The following is a 17,199-nucleotide window of genomic DNA, read 5'->3' as shown; positions in this document are numbered from 1 at the left end:
ATCGAACTGATGCATTGCTTGTTTTGAAGCAAAAAACTATTTTTTTTTTATATTTTATTAAGATGAAGCTTAGGCTTTTAACCGTTTCATTTATTGCGATCTTTTCGTAAAAATTTAAACCTACTAAGTTACGAGTGTTTAAGTTTTTATACTTGTCGCCATTTTGCAAAAAATTGACACATTGGATTTTGCTAGCATACGTATACAAACTGATTGATGATCACCAGCATCCATAATCAATTAAATAGTGGCAACATTAAGCATCACTGAGATTTAAACAAAAAGTTATTTTTATAATAAAAAAATAAAATAAGATAAGTAAGCCATGGTCACCCTATAATCGAGGGTCATGCATAGAAAAGCAGAGACAGGAAGTGCATTATGGCTTGAGAGTGCAATTGCTTTCACGTTATGGTTCCGTATCCTGATGGCCGTTTTTTCAGTGCTGTGACGTGATTAATTTTATTGTTTTACTCTTAATTAAAATATTAAAAATAATAATTATAAATTTTAGTTTCTATAAATAAACTATATATGAATATGAGACTAAAACTAGAGTTGCCAGTAGAAAACTATGAATAGATAATTTTTCTTATTTTTTTTATTAAAAAATTGCTTGCAAAGAAATATCGGATGATTATTAGTCGATGTAATTGAAACTCTAATGAAAACAAGATAAACAAAGATTGGAGCAAAACATAGTTGGCATTTTCTTTTATTAAGATTTGATGTTTTTGGCAGCTCTTTGTAATACAAAAAATAAACATAAAAAATATGGCTGCCGTAAAAATGAGGGTAAATGAAATAAATCCGAAATAACACGCAATTCATTGAAAAAAAGGAGTGCAAGAATACACATGTTTCTAGATGTTCATACAAGTTTTATTGCGCTTAGAAAGTGCAGAAATACAATTATGGGCGCCTATTTATGTATTAATTTATTATGACCAAAACTTGGTGGCTCTCTGGTAACACTAATGTGACGACGGTGGAAGGCACCACTTTCTTTCGATGAATCTCGACAGTAAGACAACGGCCGGCGGTGCCTCGTTTACCGTTCACTCGCATATGTTTCAATAACAAACGTAATTGCTACCCGTCACTATCCATCCGCAAACAATAAAAAAAAAACACATTTTGTTTTAGAACAACACGTCGTATTGATTTTATTGCAAGTTGAAAATACGTCATACTTCATTCAAAAAGAGCAAAATCTTTCCCGCATATTGCAGAATGAAGCTTTTTAGTCTATTCGCACACTTGCTCAAACATGCATCATCACGCTGAACTGCAATTTATCGTTGTTTTTCACTATTAAAGAAATATTGTCGAAGCTATGCTTCACTTTGGTACATTTTAAATACGGCGGCCATTTTAATCTACTACTGCGCTTTCTTGTTGCATGTCTGATTCTGTCAGCCCCTCTTTTTAATAATTTAAAATAAAACCAACAGTTAATTTCAATTTTGCAACCATCGATGTGTCTATATTTTTTTGTTTGTATTGTTGTACTTTACAACACTATATTTATGAAATATTACTTAATTTTTAATTTAGTACGCCACTGGAATCTATGTGTATATATAAGACAGGTGATGAACCATATGAATTCTTAATGCTTAAAGTTTCACATAAACTAATCCATAGACCGTGAAAGTGAATTTTAATGCTTGATCTGTTTTAAGTACCTACTTACCAAAAGTATATTTATTAATGTTTCTTTACATTTGTTTATAAAAATAATCATTATATCATACATTAGATTTAATGGCAATAAAAAAGTTTATTATTTATACACAATTTATTTCTTAAAGAATATAACAAAAAAATATTTCAAAAAATATAACCCAAATTTATTTAGCATGCAAATTTTTATGCATTCACTTTCTTATTATTATCATAAAATGTGTTGAAATTAGATGTTTTAATTTAATATATTTATATAATTACAAAAAAACATTGTACTAGGATTATTTACAATAAACAGATTTACTGATACAAAAATATAGTTTTAAAAATATATACAATATAAAAAAGAAAATAATGGCTTTTCGAACAATTTTTAGATAAATGACTATTTAAAAAACAATATTTTCTATTATAATATGTAACTAAACTAGATTGTCCATCAATTACATTTCTCGATATGAACAACATATTTAAAATGTTGCAAACTTAAATGGTACTTATAATTAACTATAGCTAGCAATTTCACAAAAAAATTACATTGCTGATCAGTTAACAACATTCGATCTATAACATTTATTAAATAGAAAAATGTGTATCATATGATACATAATTGATTCGCCTTACAAAACATATAAAAATATAATACCAGATTCACATTCTGGCACTAAAAAAAACTTTTTTTTGTACAGCTTAAAATAATGGTCGACTGGTAAACATTAAGACGTTTTTTCTACAGATGGAATATATTTGTTTGGCAGCCCTTGCTTTGTTGTCAAATTCTGAAAAATAATCATTATTATGTCATATAATGTAGAATTATTAATTAATGCTTAGTTCTCCGGATGTATGATGGCTATGGAGGGCATTAAGGAAGACATGGTTAATTAATAAAGCGTTGGCCAAGGGTTAATATTATTTCTTACAATGAGGCATTTGAGTTTTCTGATTTTAATCGGAAACTCTTCTCACCTTAGAACTTAACAATTGTATTTGCCCCCTCTGCACAAAAATGCCTTTATTTTTTCTGAAAAACAATATAAACATTGAATAAAATTATATAAAATGAAAATGTTGATCAAGAGTTTCGTGTGGGAATATTTGTGAAAGGATCGAATCAGATAATAAAATATGCTCAAATAAGTAGTTATTATTTATTAAAATCATACTTGAATTTCAAGTAAAATTAATAAGTTCATGATAGAAAGATAGATCAGAAATAAAAACATGATAATAAATTCAATAAAAATCTCAGAAACTCCTGATCATAAAAAATACATTATTAATACAGCACAGACCAGTCTATACAAAACTATAGTTTAAATGTTAATTTACTTTGATTTATCTTCCAAATTAGAGTGAAACCGTCCACCTTCGCCTCTAATCCTGTTCATGGCGTGTCTATGGCGAGACTCATGCAAATATTTCTAAAATAATAAAAAAAATTATTAAAAAATACTTTAAAATATATTTTATAATTGTAATACATACAGGTCTTTCTTTAGGTATTTTTCCCGAATCCACTAGTTTAGCTCTTGCTTGCCTTCTCCGTAAAATTCTTCTGTATTGACGGGCGTTAACATATAGTAAAGGTTCTTCTTCTTGTGCTTCATAATTTGTAGTATTCGTAGTGGCTACAGTGGGAGCAGGTGCAGCAGCTGTGGCATTGGTAACGGTAGCTGCGTTTCCGCCAACCATCTAATATATAAATAATACAGAACCATTAAACACAAATCAATTCTGGATAGTTATTTTTAAGCAAAACATACCATGATAAGATTATTTCCGTTTAGCAACTGCTGCTGTTGTGATTGAGCGTTTGACGATGGCTGTGCAATTTGTACTAGAGATCCATTAATATTTACAACTGCAACAAATAAACTTATTAGTAAATATTTTGGGTTGTAGTAAAAAAATTTTTTAGTGAATATTCACCGGTAGGGGTTTGATGAACTAAGGCAGAATTATCTATTAACGAGGGCTGATAAAGATATGTCTGTCCATCGAGGCCTTGGATTAGTTGAGCTTGTTGTCCGCCAATAACCATTTGATTGTTACCTCCTTGAGATGTTTAAATAATCATTATTGCAATATTCTTTTCAAATATACAGTAGAATGTATTTAGTATAAACAAATAAATACCACCAACTCCTTGCAAATTTGATACTGGAACTATTTGGATGTTTTGACCGTTTTGTGTAGCCATCTGAAATTTAACAAATAATCATTTTATAAAAAAAATATTATAGGTAAATAAAATAAAATATTTTATAAGAGCCAGTGGCAACTAAAGATATAATATTTAATTCTCTACAGAACAAGAACGTCATTTCAACTTTTTCTAGGGGGGGGGGGGTGGGGGGCAAAAAATTGCCAGTCAGTGGTCGTTTTTTTTAATATTTCTAACAGTATTACGACTTAAAATAAGTGATGATTGAATGAAGCATATCTAAACAAAATTTTGACCAATAGGAAAGCGCAAAAACAATTATCACTTCTCAGAAGTCAAAAATCCACATTAAATACAATAAAATCGTGACGGCACTTATACGATTTTATTGCTTTTGACGTTAATTTTTTACTTCTAAGTAGTGATTATTGTTTTTGCACTCTCCTATTGATCAATATTCGGTTTGAATATACTTTGACCAATACGCTCATATCAGAAGTCTATAGTAATAACGGTAAAGATAGATATTATATTTTTAAAACATAATGTAATATTGAAGTGCAGACTAACTATGGAGTGCATACTAACTATGAGTTGGCATAGTTTATATTATGGACTAAGATTAGTTTTAGAACTTTCAGTAAATAAAGTTGTGTTAGATTAATTCGAGTAGGTTAGGTTTAGGCTAGAATGGCAAATGGATGTTTTTCAACTGTCAAATTGAGTTTCATAGACATTCACTAGCGCTTATCAGTTAAATCACATTTACTGGTGAAAATGAATTTGGACTTCACTAGTGAAAATATAACTTCATTGAAAAATACATATTCACTGTAACATTTATACATCACATATAAATAAATAGTGATAAGTATGTAAATATATATATTACTACGTATGAAAAATTTAAAAATCGTGTAATTTTACTAGCACTTAGTAAAAATATATATTTACTGTGCAAAATGTATTCCAATATAATTTCACTGAAATGACACATTTAAAAAAATATACCCGAGTATTTCTAATTTAGTCAGGGAAATCATTTCAGTTGTTATACTTATTTATTATTATTTTATATTGCATTTATAATAAATTATAGAAAAATATCAGTGATTCGTAACGTGTTATTGCTTTGATTTATTTTACTACTTTTTTGTAATAGTATGTTTTAATAATGTATTTCAACATATTTCTATTATTAAATTTCTTTAATTTATTTTACATATTTTTTTTATATAATATTCAGCTTTTGTGGATTATTTTAATATTAATTCAGAGGCTCTCAATATATTTTTTAAAAGTTATTTTGATATGTTAATCTCCCTAAAAATCGCAATTCTATTTTTAAAACCAAATGTGTTGTTATAAGTTCAGTGACAAGTTCCTTACGTTGAAAAATAAATGTTGTTTTTTTATATAAGTAACCTTACTGGATTTACTATGGATACAAAAGTTGTTTATATTAAATTACCTGTATAGTAGGTGTTCCCATCTTGAATATTAGCATGAAATTTAAAACATTAAATAAAAAAATCCCAAAAAGCTAATAAATCACCATTACATTACATACTTGAAGCGTAGTGGCCCCAGAAGGTACCGCATGCACCATAATCTGTTGTCCGCCAGAGTTTTGTATCATGTGAGTAGGTTGATTCATTTGTACGACTTGCATCGGCTGTCCGTTTATCATGACTTGTTGGCCCTCGTTAGTTACTGCGTTATGCTGCTCCATTTTGAGCTTTTAATTTTAACGACAGGCGAGCGATTCTTCTGAAATTTCATTCAATAATCTGAAAAAGTTCGATAGATCCAATTACACTAAGAAAATAATAGTATACTATGTAAACTCTAAGACCTTTAAAAGGAGAACACGAGTCAATACATTCATCAGATAATGCGAGATTAGATTATAAGAACAAAAAAACATTATTTTGACAGATACATATTAAATGCCAATTACCTAGATTGAACGAAAATTTATAATATATTTAAAGCACTTTTATGGCAATTAGTGCTTAATTATCGGTAAACAGCATTTATAATTGGATTAACGATAACAAAACTGTTTGTTTATAAGGAATGAGGTTATGTCAAGACAATCATTTTTGGTTTATAAACATATACTTCTATAGTACTGTATGTAAAATAGGAAGAGGAATACTACAAATCAATATGGGACGAAGCTTTACCTGCGGGCGCAGGGCTCCGCTAAGGGCCGGGGCCCGCGCTACAACGCGAGCTCGCCAAATCTTTTCTTATGGCCAAATGTCACAGTAGTAAACATTAAAAACATTACTTTAGTATTATTTTAGCATGTTATTAAATAAAATTATTATGTAAATGTCATAAGCAAATAAAATGAAAATTTATAGGAAAATACGTAATTTTTCAGACAACTATAAAAAAATATTATTTCTTCTATAATTAGGGTATTATTGTATTACAGTAATTTCTGATTTATGTGAAAACCAGGGAGTAATAGCGCATAAGCAGTTTTGATACAATTCAAGGAACTACGTTAAATTACCGAATTGTGTCATTTAAAATATATGACATCAATAAAAAATAAAGTTTTTAACCGATTTAAAATGGTTTTATTAATTATTTTTGCTAAAAATGCGTTATAATATCCATTAGTCTAAGTTTTGTGTATTCTTATAAATTTTGAAATATTTAAAAATGGCTAGAATATGTAAAAAGTAAAAAATCATACAAGCGAATACAGTGGTAGAAAGTTGAAGTATTTGCATGATTAAAAAAATACGAAAAAATATTTTTAGAGGGCCTATTTATTTATTCATTCATTATTGTCAAAACATAACGGCACTGTGATATCATTGACGAGACGGAGGTGGAAGGCAGTCCTTTTTTTTGGAGGACTTCGACTTGAACACAACGGGCAGTGGTGCCTCGTCCACCGTTCAATTGCAATAAAGAGTTATCCAACTTTAGTTACCGTATTTTTTAAAAAGACACAAATTAAATGATATTTTCGTATTTTTTATAAATCAAACATTAATGGTATTTCATTAATTATGAAATTTAAGACTTTAATTTCGATATTATGTGACCCACAGATTTTAAATCAGTCCTTTTGCAATTGTCTATTTCACCATATATACAACTTCATATCGCAATAAAATATTACTGCAGCGGCTCAATCTGTGTGTAATTGCCACCCGACACCACTTCGTCATTGAGATATGACTAAATTTTTGTTTTCAACTCAAAAGCTATTATATTTTTTGTTATAACTCTGGGTTACGTAAAGTTCTTGCAAAACAGTCATTTTTGCACATTACTCGATGATTAAAAAATATATCGGTCGGTCATGTTAACGACTTTTGATTATGAGGCAAATTTTTTCATTAAATGTGTACTCGCAGACGTGTATGTTTAGTTTATAAACATTTAGCTAAATAAATTAATAAAATGCATGTTCTCTTTTAATTTTTGGAATATAGCCTCACACCGTTTCCATTATTTTAATTTCTAAGATACGAGTATATTATTGTTGTAGAGCCTTTAGCCAGCAGGAATAGCAATAGCCTGACGCATATCGCTATCTTGTTTTTCAATATTTGGCCGGGTTATCTCTAATAGTGTGTCAAATGAATTTTGGTCTATTCGAAGAATTCTTTTATAATCATTGGGCTTAGTTTCTTGTAGAATTGCTTGCAAATGCTCATGAGTGAAGCGGTACCCCAATTTGCACCAACGCCTGATTCTTTTAATTTTTTCTGAGTAGAAACCGCAAGAGTAATTGCAATAAATGATATATCTGTGTTCGAAATCATCTTGACAGATCGGTAGGTACTAAAAGCAGGGTTATCAATCGTCCCGGATTGTATCAGAAAAAATTGACAGATTCGATACTTCTTTCGACGGCGCAACAAACCGAATGAGTCATAGCGATTGATCATTCCCTATATACGATGCTGTTATAATAGTTAAAATTAAATTCAAATTCATTTAATAATAAAATTTAGTGTAATTCGTATATGGTCGATATATATGGCGTTATGACATAACCGCTTGCTTTTGGTCAAGCGAGGAGCTTCGAAATGAATGCGGTGACGCCCCCCGTCAAACCAGCAACCAAAGCTATTGGTAATCTTATTTGTATTATGTAGCTAAACGCAGGCCGTGTTAAAACCGCGATATTTCAAAATAAGTTACAACCTGCTCACCAGTGTTGACAGCTGTACGTTTTACTGGAAAATATTTTAAATTTGTTGTGTATACAAATGTCATATAAAAACCATTTGCGCTAAACTCGACGAGCATTCGAAATACTGAGCGTCAATGTAGTGAACAATGAATAACAGGCAATGCGGGTGGAACAAATCATAACCTCAAAACAGTAAAACAAAGAATAGTGGGATGCTTTATTTGAATGTTTTTCTTTTTATACAGAATCGATCAAAGTATCTCAACAAGCTCTGAACCAACATATGGTCAATGTGTTGAACAGCAACATTTCGGTGGTCGCGTACATGGATGAAAGCCGCAAACTCATTTCTGATTTCAAAAGACTGAATGCATTGTCAAAGAAGAATCCAAACGATGTTCTAAAAGCTCTGCAATAATAAAGTGAGTCTCAATGAATAAAATAACAGTATAAAAGCACCTATCGTTTTATTTACATAGCTGTATTTTTAGATATATTCATTTATATAAAAATGGCAATCCATTCTCCCACTCATGCCATACGATCCACTCCCAGAGGGAGCATAGTCAAGATGAAAGAATTGCACTGTAACGTGGAGCACATGAACGCTATAAATAACAATACCTCGCCAGTCGCATTAAGGAAGCAAGTACAACTGTTTGCTGACTGGTATAAGAACATCGTAGACGAGAGCCGCAGCACTCTAGGCCTGTATTTGAGCGACGATTGCGTGTTTCAGTGGTTCGGCAGAACTATGACAACGAAAAAGAATATTATAGGTTTTATAAATTATGACATGATTTTTAATTATCACGTCTTCACTAGCGTGAAACCGTGCGGGCCCATATCACTGAACGACGGAAGACCTCAGGTGTCAACATTTAGGTCAGTATTATATATAACTTAATTTCATAAAAAGTTATAAATTTAATATTATATAAGGGCTGTATAAGAGGTTTTCAAAATAGAGCATAATATAATACCAAATTTTATTGAAATTGTTATTTTTCAATATAATTTTCTCGAAGAATTATCACACTTATTTTAACCCTTTCGCCATGGATGTCGTAAAGAAAATTGCTAGTGCTCATTGGGCACCTAAAGGTGCCATAAACTTTTGAGCCTAATGATATGGTTATCTAGTATAATTTAAGGCACCTAAATCACTTGAATTTATTGAACCATATTATTTTTAAAAATATGGCGTGAATAGATGCCCCCCACATATTAACAAATTTTGAAATGGCTCGCGAAAATATCAGCTGCGGTGAAAGGGTTAATATTCGATAACACAGCAGTTTACCAGAATAGCTAGTGATATAGGCGTGAATTTGAAACGGGAAAAAAAGGCATGGAAGGCCGTCTATTGTCATTGTTTAACTAAGGTGACCAGGCGTCCTGCTTTGAGGAGTATTATCCTCTTTAAAACTAACTTTTATCCTGAGATGGCCTTTTTATTTTTTGTTACCTTTGATATTTTGAAAATCCGGTCACCTTAGTTTAACTCATTCATAAAATTTATGTGATGAACAATAAAAAACTAGTTTAAATTTCAATGTAAACTTTAGTTTGTTCATTTTTAAGTTAGCAGATACAAATATACAAATCACAATAAAAATAAACCATTGACTAAACTCTATTTATTTAGTCATTGCGACAAACCAATACTGCCCTGCATCATATCCTGCAATGTTGCATCTCTTCCATCGAACAACCAATGATGATCAATGTTGTTTAACGCATACCTGAACCCGAGTGTTTCAGAGTTCACATTAATGTGGATTCGCTGTTATTATGAAAGAACCTGGGACTTGTGGAGAGTCAATCAACAACCAGCTAGTTTTCCAAAATTCCCATATAGTAGGTGGGAGAATTTTAGCAAGAGGTACTTTCATTATATGAGTGATGTCGGAGATTTAGTCTGCACATCATCAAAGTTTGCAATAAGGCGTCGAGGATGCTTAGCTTCTTTATGAGTAGCGCTTAATAATATATCAGCAATTTGCATTCTGTACAATATTTTATGTTTGTAATTCTTGAATCTGGCTCCATTGTCATATTGTCAAAATTCATTATATTCTCAAAGCAGCATGTAGTCATTGAAGTTGTTAACCCTATATGTACGGCATGTTTTTTGCAAAGTTTCACAAATTCACTAAAAAATAAGCTAATAATAATATTTTTTTATTGTAATTTATTAGTTCTAATATGTAATCACACCTAAATCTATAAGTATTTTTCATTATAATTAAGGCAAATTGTTATAAAGAATATCTATTAGAAAAATTAAAAAGCACTTTTTTTGAGCAGTTGCAAAAATAAAAAAAATATCTTTGATAATATATGCGACAAAACATATTAATAATGTATTATGATATAAAATACATTTTAACAAATAAACAGTAAAAAAGGCCAATAAAATATTAATTGTGTAAACGACTCGCAGATATTGTATTGTTCCATTGGAAAAGTATTGTTCCTTTAAAAAAAGGAACAGTAAATTTACAACCATCACTAAAAATCAAGATTGCATTTTACTCTATAGCTTTCTTTCTTTCTTTTTTATTCTGAAAGATAAATTTTAAAATAATACACCGTCTGTCACAAATTCGCGAGGACTAGTTATATTGGTCATATCATTGGTTCTAGTAGCGCCATCTCTTAATTTTAGTATGCGTTTTGTTGGTCTAGGTTCTGACATTCACCACAGATATTTTTTGGCGCTAGCTCTTCTGGTTTGAATAGAATACCAAGCTGAAGGCAGTTGGTCATTGTTGAATAATGCACCAGTGCACAAAGCGAAGAAATAAAGGCATCTTAGTGCTCAACCACCCTCTGTATTCACCTGATTTGGCTCCCTGTGACTTCTGGCTATTTCCAAAAATTAAGTTGAGTTTGAAAGGAAAATCTTTGACACCATTGATTACGTCCACAATTAATTATATAATTTATTACCACTGTTATGGCGTAGGTGTTCCTGCTCTCGCATTTCTTTTTGTGTTTTTCCTTCATATGATATTCCTCAAAACAAGGTATTATAAATACAAAGCGATGGGTTGTTTTTACATGTATAACGATAAAACGATGATTTCACTATTTTACACATCCCTTTATCTCTTTTTTTACAGACGGAAGGAATTTTCTTTCTCGAATTTTTTCATAAAATGTCGATTGGTCAAAGTCGATTTTGTCAGGTCACTAGTCTGGTTTTTTTCTAGATGGTGTTATTTTGGTATGATTTTTAAGTATCTATCACAATTTCTCTGAATTTTCGTTGTGTAATTTTTTTGTTCTTTTCATTATAACACATGTATGCATTTATAAGCCGTTTTAAATTAAAAATGCCAAATTACATGGTACCATTTTTTAGTTCTACTGTCAAAGTCATAATTTGCATATAACTGATCAAATCAATCTACCCCACCCATATGTTTATTATATAAGCTCTGAATATTCGTTTTTCACATTTAAGGGGTTCGTACTTGGATGTTCGTTACACCTATATTTTCTACGGTAGACATCATATTGACCCTTCCCGTATCTTGTCATGTACAGGCTAGCATTTTCTTGTCTTCTTTCACTCACAGATGCAGAGTTGTCATTTGGAGGGGGGGGGGGGCAGGTGGGAGCATTTGTCCCGCTTGAATTTGGCCAGAAAAATGCATATAATTTAATTTAAAACTATGAATCTTAATGAAATAGAAGTATTAACAAAAGCTGAAATAACGTCCCTAATTCTAAAAAAACCCTGAAATAAAATCTAAAAACTATCTTATATACATATACAGTAGAACCCCCAATAACACGGTAAATTGGGGACGTGCTATTTGGGTGCCTCTTGCTTTATGTGTGAGTGAGCCAAAGTGCGCCTGATTCGCATGTATATATTGCAAAAAATTGTATTAGTATTTTCTAGTCCCACAACTACACGCACCCAAATAGCATGTGTTGTGTTATTGGGGGTCTACTGTATATTCGATTCTAAAACTTTAAATATTCATAGTACAAATAAAACTTTTAGTTTCAATCTAAATTAATTGTAATGAAATATAATTTTAATTAAAATATTTACCTGATTTCAGTCTCAACAAGAGTAATCCATATGAAGATTTGGCAACTCCGTTGGACGATTGTCCGCCCGAAATCCTCAAGCGGTTAAATCAACCTTCTTTAATGAGAAAGAGTGCATCGCCAATTAAACGTTCAAGAACCGCTCCTCCGAGCCCCGAATCAAAATCTGATAAACACATTCTCCATAAGAAATCTAGAAAGATTCAAAGTGTAAATAAAGAGTGCCAGAACAATAATACGATTGTCGAATTCAAATATAACCTTAGGAGCGGCGCAAGGAGGGCTGAGAACCACGTTTTACCATGCTTGCAAAAAACTCCTGAAAATAACAAAAGCGCTATTATTAAGCGCGCTAGTGGTTCGCCTACAAAGAACGAGTTGTCGGAACCTTCTCATGTATACATGGAAGCGACATGTATCCTGCAGTTCACTAAAACGAGGAACAAACGAGGCGCCAATGTGTACAGTTGGGAGAGGCAGTGTAAGTTGCAGGTGGAGTTTAGCAGCAATCCCGATTGCGTCGGTGAATACATAATATGGACGATAATGTACAGTGACAATAATAAATGCAGGAGAAACTTGCTGGCAGCGTTTGACGCAGTTGGAGATTGAAAGAATAACGGATAATATAAAACCTTGACGGATATTATACACTGAATAGTTCCTTTATAAGAGAATTTCGTTAGAAGTTTATGCTTAATTACTACATAGATAATATGTAAAATAAGTCGGATAATTATAAAAAAGACCCTCAACTGTCTTATGATACTTTTAAACTTCAAACATATCTGCACATATGCAATAAAAATGGAATTGATAGTTTTAGTGCCATTATATTATATATATAAACATACATTTTAAGGATATGTAGATTATACTGAGACACACTGAAAGTCTCTGAAACTTCATCTGTTAAACTTAAAAAAGATCTGTTTTTATATATATATAAATATTTAAATCCCCTATAAGAACGACGAGATAAAATACCTCTATTTTTTAATCAGAATTATGAAGTTATTTTAAATTTAGTTAAGGAATATTATTTTAAATTCTTCAACTAATATTAATATGTAGGGGTCAGCAACAATAACGTTTAAGGCTATAGTGAATATCATTGTAACTCACATTCCTCTTTATAAATATGTTCAATTAAGGGCCGGAATGACGTAATCCGTAAGTATTGGACTTTATATTCCATAGCACTGTGTTTTATTATCAGAGCAGAATTTAATTTATATTTATAATATACACAATTATTAAAAGAGCTGCACGATGGCAGCTAGTGATTGAAAGCTATATAAAAATAGGTGTCATCGATTCTCAAACGTTTAGTTTGATGTTGTTACAATATCTACTAGGTGTTGATTGTTGCTTCATTGTAATCCATTATTTTTATTACTCCAGTGCAAGTTTTGTTACGGCAGTAGATTTACAATGTAAGTGGTCAAATGAGTCACGATGATATTCACTGTGACTATCGGCATATTAGTAAAAGGTAAGACCAAGGTAACAAAAATGCTCATAAGAACAAAATCAACAATTCTGCAGTTCAAATATTTAATATGTTAACAAATATACTAATTTTTTAAACTTCTAAATGAATCACTTTGTGTATTGGATAATCATTTGTTACTTGAATATTCCGAAGAATTATGTGGGGCGTCTAGAACCATTATAAGATGTATACTTTTATTGCAAAATTGCAAAATTAAAAAAATAGTTTTAAATGCAGATAACCATTAAATTCTATTGTATTATATTTTGATTTTATTAAAATAGGACAAGTTCACTCAAGTTATTGTTGTTAAAATGAAATAAAAATTATTTTATGATTTATCTTATATTTTACGTAAAAGTAAATGTCTGATGATGATTCTAGATGTGACATACATCTGGCCAATCTATTAGTATTATGTTTTTAATATAAGTAAGTAATACTTTATATGGGACCAGTGATTTAAATATTATAAGTGTATATATATATATATATATATATATAAATGTCATATGTGTTTTTGTGAGAATATTTTTTACAATATGTTTAAGTAGAATTAAAACGATACTAATAAAATGTAAAGATGTTATTTTGCTTTAAGAGTTTATGTTGTAGAGGTAACAGATGTACATATGTAGCTATAAAAATGCAGATTGTATCTAAAAATATATATTTACGCAAGATGAGACATTGGATGTAATCTCATTTTGAAACAATTATTTCACACTCAGATTTTATATTGTTTATTGATTTTAATAATAAGATTATTCTATTATTAGTACTGTTTTATAAGCATGGTTTAATATTTTCAACTACTTTTTGATTATGCTTGAGATTTATACGTTTATTGTATTTTTTATTATTAAAAATAATATAAGGTGAATATATAATATGTAATATTATGAATTGTTACATAGTACAATTTGATTAATGTGTGAAAAAGTAATAGTTTGAGTATTAAGTCATCGTGTTTTTTTAAACATTACTCGTATAAACATGTTAAAAACATGAGGAGAGTCAAGTAAAAAGCTTAAATATTTTTACTCTCAAATTTATTGAATAGTCTTTATGGATATTCAATAAAAGTTCTTTTGAGATTCTTCTGGAAAAAATATTTTAGTTGAGCATCCTGTCTGCAGTATCTTTCTTTGAGAAGTTCAAAGATAAGAAAATTATTGGAGACGAAATTAGGCAAATTCAGGACACTCCAAATGCTGATCTTAGTCATATAGCGCTCCAATTACACCCCTCGTTTATTTTTTACAGCCTTCAAAATAAATTAGAAGATTTGGTTTACCTATTTCGAAACAGACAAATTTGGTTTAAAGCTAATCCAGAAAAGAACATACACAAACTGCATATAAAAAATACAAGTCGAAAGCTAATTAATACATCGTTTAATTTGTAAACTACAAGTGAGTTTAAAATATAACGGGATGACTTATTACACAAACCTTTATATTCACATTTTAGGTTTAGCTGAGTTCATATTTTGACGACTCATATCGGTTTCATAAATTTATAATAAGAATGGTACTTTCCTGTTATCGAGGGTTAAATTCATTCTAAAAAAATGTTTTGTTCTAACCAACAAAATATATAAAGAAATTAATAAATTTGAACTTCGATAACAGGAAAATGTCATAAAAAGCTTGAAAATTATCGGCAATCCCAGCGATTATCATGGAAACTCATATTTCCACTTCTCGATTAAAAGAAATTTCATTGACGTTGAATGATTGTTCATAATTTAATTTTTAAAATTATAATTTTATTCGTTATGATGGTCGATATTTAAATAAAATTATGAGAAACTTGAAAAATATTTTCTCGGGTCCATGACAACAAACTGTGATGATAACTTCAATAGTGACTTTCAAACGTAGTCTATACGCAAGGGAATGTTATCAGTATTTTTTTTAAATATTTTAATATGAGCTATTTTGCTTTTTAAAAACTAATTCAAGCTAAGATTTAATAAATATCTTTTTCTAAATCTTTTTTTTATTTCTCACCTGACTCCTTCATATTGCACCCACGGTCAAGGTCACCCGAATCCGCTACATTGTTCCATCTGACAGTGACTCAGCTGTGCAGAATTTGAAAATTGAAAAAGTGACAATTTAACTTGGTTCGTGTAACGTGCGGTTAGATGTGTGTACTTGAAAAGTTAACAGGACTTACCAACGTTGGATTTGGTTGAATGTTTCTCGACTTAGGTGCATTGCCCTTTCAAGTAACATGCCCGGCGGGAGGATTGACAAATAGACGAGTGCTTCTTCTTTTTTCTTCAATGGTCTTAAACATAATGTTTGAGGCCATGCATATATAGCGGCAAATACGAAAAGTATCTTAAACTTTAATAACTTTCAATTAAGCAGTGATATAAATACTAGGCAGTAAGTAAAATCTAAACGAACATTAGTTATATACCATATACGTTTGGCCTAATAACATGGTTTTTGTGACATTATCGTAAAAGAGAACTTTATCACAAATGTTTTTGAAGAGACATTGCTATTAAAACTTATAACAAAGAATAATAATTTCTCATCAATAAAAAAGACCGGGGAAGCAAAAAATATAAAAGGTTATAATGAACTTTTATTATTGAAATTAGAGAAGGACTGGAGTCTATATGCAGGAGTACTTTATTCATTAGGTAATGTAAGCACATTTATAAGGGCTTACTAAAATGTGTTGGATTAGCCTATAAGCAAAATAATCACGTGTACATCACCATAAGCACATGCGGTGTGCGCCAAGATACAATTCATTTTAATATACGCTCTTGCATTTGCTTTAATTAAATTACCAGCTTATTAGTGAAACATTTTTAGATTTTTGAGAATTATGTTTATGAATAAAATATCCTAAATGTTCACGCTGCATGAAAAATTGTATCTCGACATTTTTTCAATGGCAGAAAAGTAAAATACTCAATAAAGTTGGCCTCAATATGCTTTTAATTAAATTTTAATACACGTGAAACTCTTTACACTTAATAGCTTTGGTAAGTTTTTGTTTAATAATGATATGTGTATAATTTAAAAATAAATATGTATAATTAAGATGAAAGGAATCAAAACTAGAATTCCAATGGCAGTTCGCACATAAAGAAACTAATATATTGATTATGAAAAATAGAAGTGTAATGGCAAAATTATATATTTATTTATTTATTCATTAGTTTAAAACTTGTCAGCACTCTGGTAACATTGACGTGACAGTGGTGGAAGGCATCGCATTCTTTTGGTGAACCTAGGTGGGAATACAACGGGTGGTGGTATCTCGTCCACTTAAACTCATATATTTAATATTATACACGTAACTAAACTATTTTTAAATAAATAATACTGCAGCGACTCAATCTATGTGTAATTATATTTTTTGTTATAGCTATTTTTTGAAGATTTGTCATATTTCGCAACGTTAATACTAGTAAAAGTATTTAATTAAGCAATATTGTCTAAAGTTGAGATTTTAAAATATTTTACGTGAAAAGAGTATTTATTAATTACTTTGAATTATACGTCATGGTGGCCATTATACAATTATTTTTACATTGTTACTATTATACACTTACATTCTTAACAGAATATAACT

General features: G+C 30.2%; 2 protein-coding genes and 1 long non-coding RNA gene across 22 annotated transcripts in view; 1 reads left to right on the top strand and 2 right to left on the bottom strand.

Annotated features, from left to right (window-relative positions):
• Positions 1–1,782: 1,782 nt before the first annotated feature.
• On the bottom strand, positions 1,783–6,126 carry Nf-YA (nuclear factor Y-box A). 14 transcript variants are annotated; one of them, XM_088182493.1, is made up of 10 exons: positions 6,046–6,126; positions 5,427–5,646; positions 5,328–5,348; positions 3,829–3,892; positions 3,622–3,747; positions 3,456–3,553; positions 3,178–3,384; positions 3,022–3,113; positions 2,659–2,713; positions 1,783–2,468 (listed from the first exon to the last, which is right to left on the bottom strand). In XM_088182493.1, exons 2-10 carry the CDS (start codon positions 5,586–5,588, stop codon positions 2,406–2,408), a joined length of 888 nt encoding a protein of 295 aa, XP_088038619.1. In that variant the 5' UTR covers positions 5,589–5,646; positions 6,046–6,126; the 3' UTR covers positions 1,783–2,405. The 14 variants fall into 14 exon arrangements, with proteins under 14 accessions (XP_088038619.1, XP_088038621.1, XP_088038622.1 ...); XM_088182495.1 differs by having other exon boundaries at positions 5,427–5,626; XM_088182496.1 differs by lacking the exon at positions 5,328–5,348 and having other exon boundaries at positions 5,412–5,646.
• Positions 6,127–8,230: 2,104 nt separating this feature from the next.
• LOC148236480 (uncharacterized) overlaps positions 8,231–17,199 on the bottom strand; it is a 38,039-nt gene continuing 29,070 nt past the window's right edge. For 2 of the 7 annotated variants that reach the window (XR_015809028.1, XR_015809029.1), the window contains 6 exons: positions 15,778–15,891; positions 15,609–15,682; positions 12,360–12,417; positions 12,100–12,291; positions 8,652–8,779; positions 8,231–8,436 (listed from right to left, as the gene is read on the bottom strand). This is a non-coding gene — a long non-coding RNA (uncharacterized LOC148236480). Of the gene's footprint in view, positions 8,437–8,502; positions 8,780–12,099; positions 12,292–12,359; positions 12,418–15,608; positions 15,683–15,777; positions 16,642–17,199 lie in introns of those variants that run through there. The other 5 variants (XR_015809031.1, XR_015809027.1, XR_015809033.1 and 2 more) reach the window with 5 other exon arrangements.
• Positions 8,539–13,084, top strand: LOC148236484 (uncharacterized). Its single transcript, XM_088182490.1, has 2 exons — positions 8,539–8,912; positions 12,110–13,084. Exons 1-2 carry the CDS (start codon positions 8,539–8,541, stop codon positions 12,708–12,710), a joined length of 975 nt encoding a protein of 324 aa, XP_088038616.1. The 3' UTR covers positions 12,711–13,084.

This window comes from Plectrocnemia conspersa, unplaced genomic scaffold (assembly GCF_051122295.1).
Source record: "Plectrocnemia conspersa isolate PC_06_02 unplaced genomic scaffold, ASM5112229v1 ptg000003l, whole genome shotgun sequence".
In the NCBI taxonomy this organism is placed as follows: Eukaryota; Metazoa; Arthropoda; class Insecta; order Trichoptera; family Polycentropodidae; genus Plectrocnemia; species Plectrocnemia conspersa.
This window is presented reverse-complemented; position numbering and strand designations above follow the sequence as displayed.

Bases quoted from the DNA above. Each gene is read 5' to 3' on its own strand.
- Nf-YA (XM_088182493.1), bottom strand. From the start codon at position 5,588: ATGGAGCAGCATAACGCAGTAACTAACGAGGGCCAACAAGTCATGATA. The intron at 3,554-3,621 runs GTGAATATTCAC...TATTTGTTGCAG, and splicing joins AGTTCATCAAACCCCTACCG to TTGTAAATATTAATGGATCT. The intron at 2,469-2,658 runs GTGAGAAGAGTT...ATTATTTTTCAG, and splicing joins TACAATTGTTAAGTTCTAAG to AATTTGACAACAAAGCAAGG.
- LOC148236484 (XM_088182490.1), top strand. From the start codon at position 8,539: ATGGCAATCCATTCTCCCACTCATGCCATACGATCCACTCCCAGAGGG. The intron at 8,913-12,109 runs GTCAGTATTATA...ACCTGATTTCAG, and splicing joins CCTCAGGTGTCAACATTTAG to TCTCAACAAGAGTAATCCAT.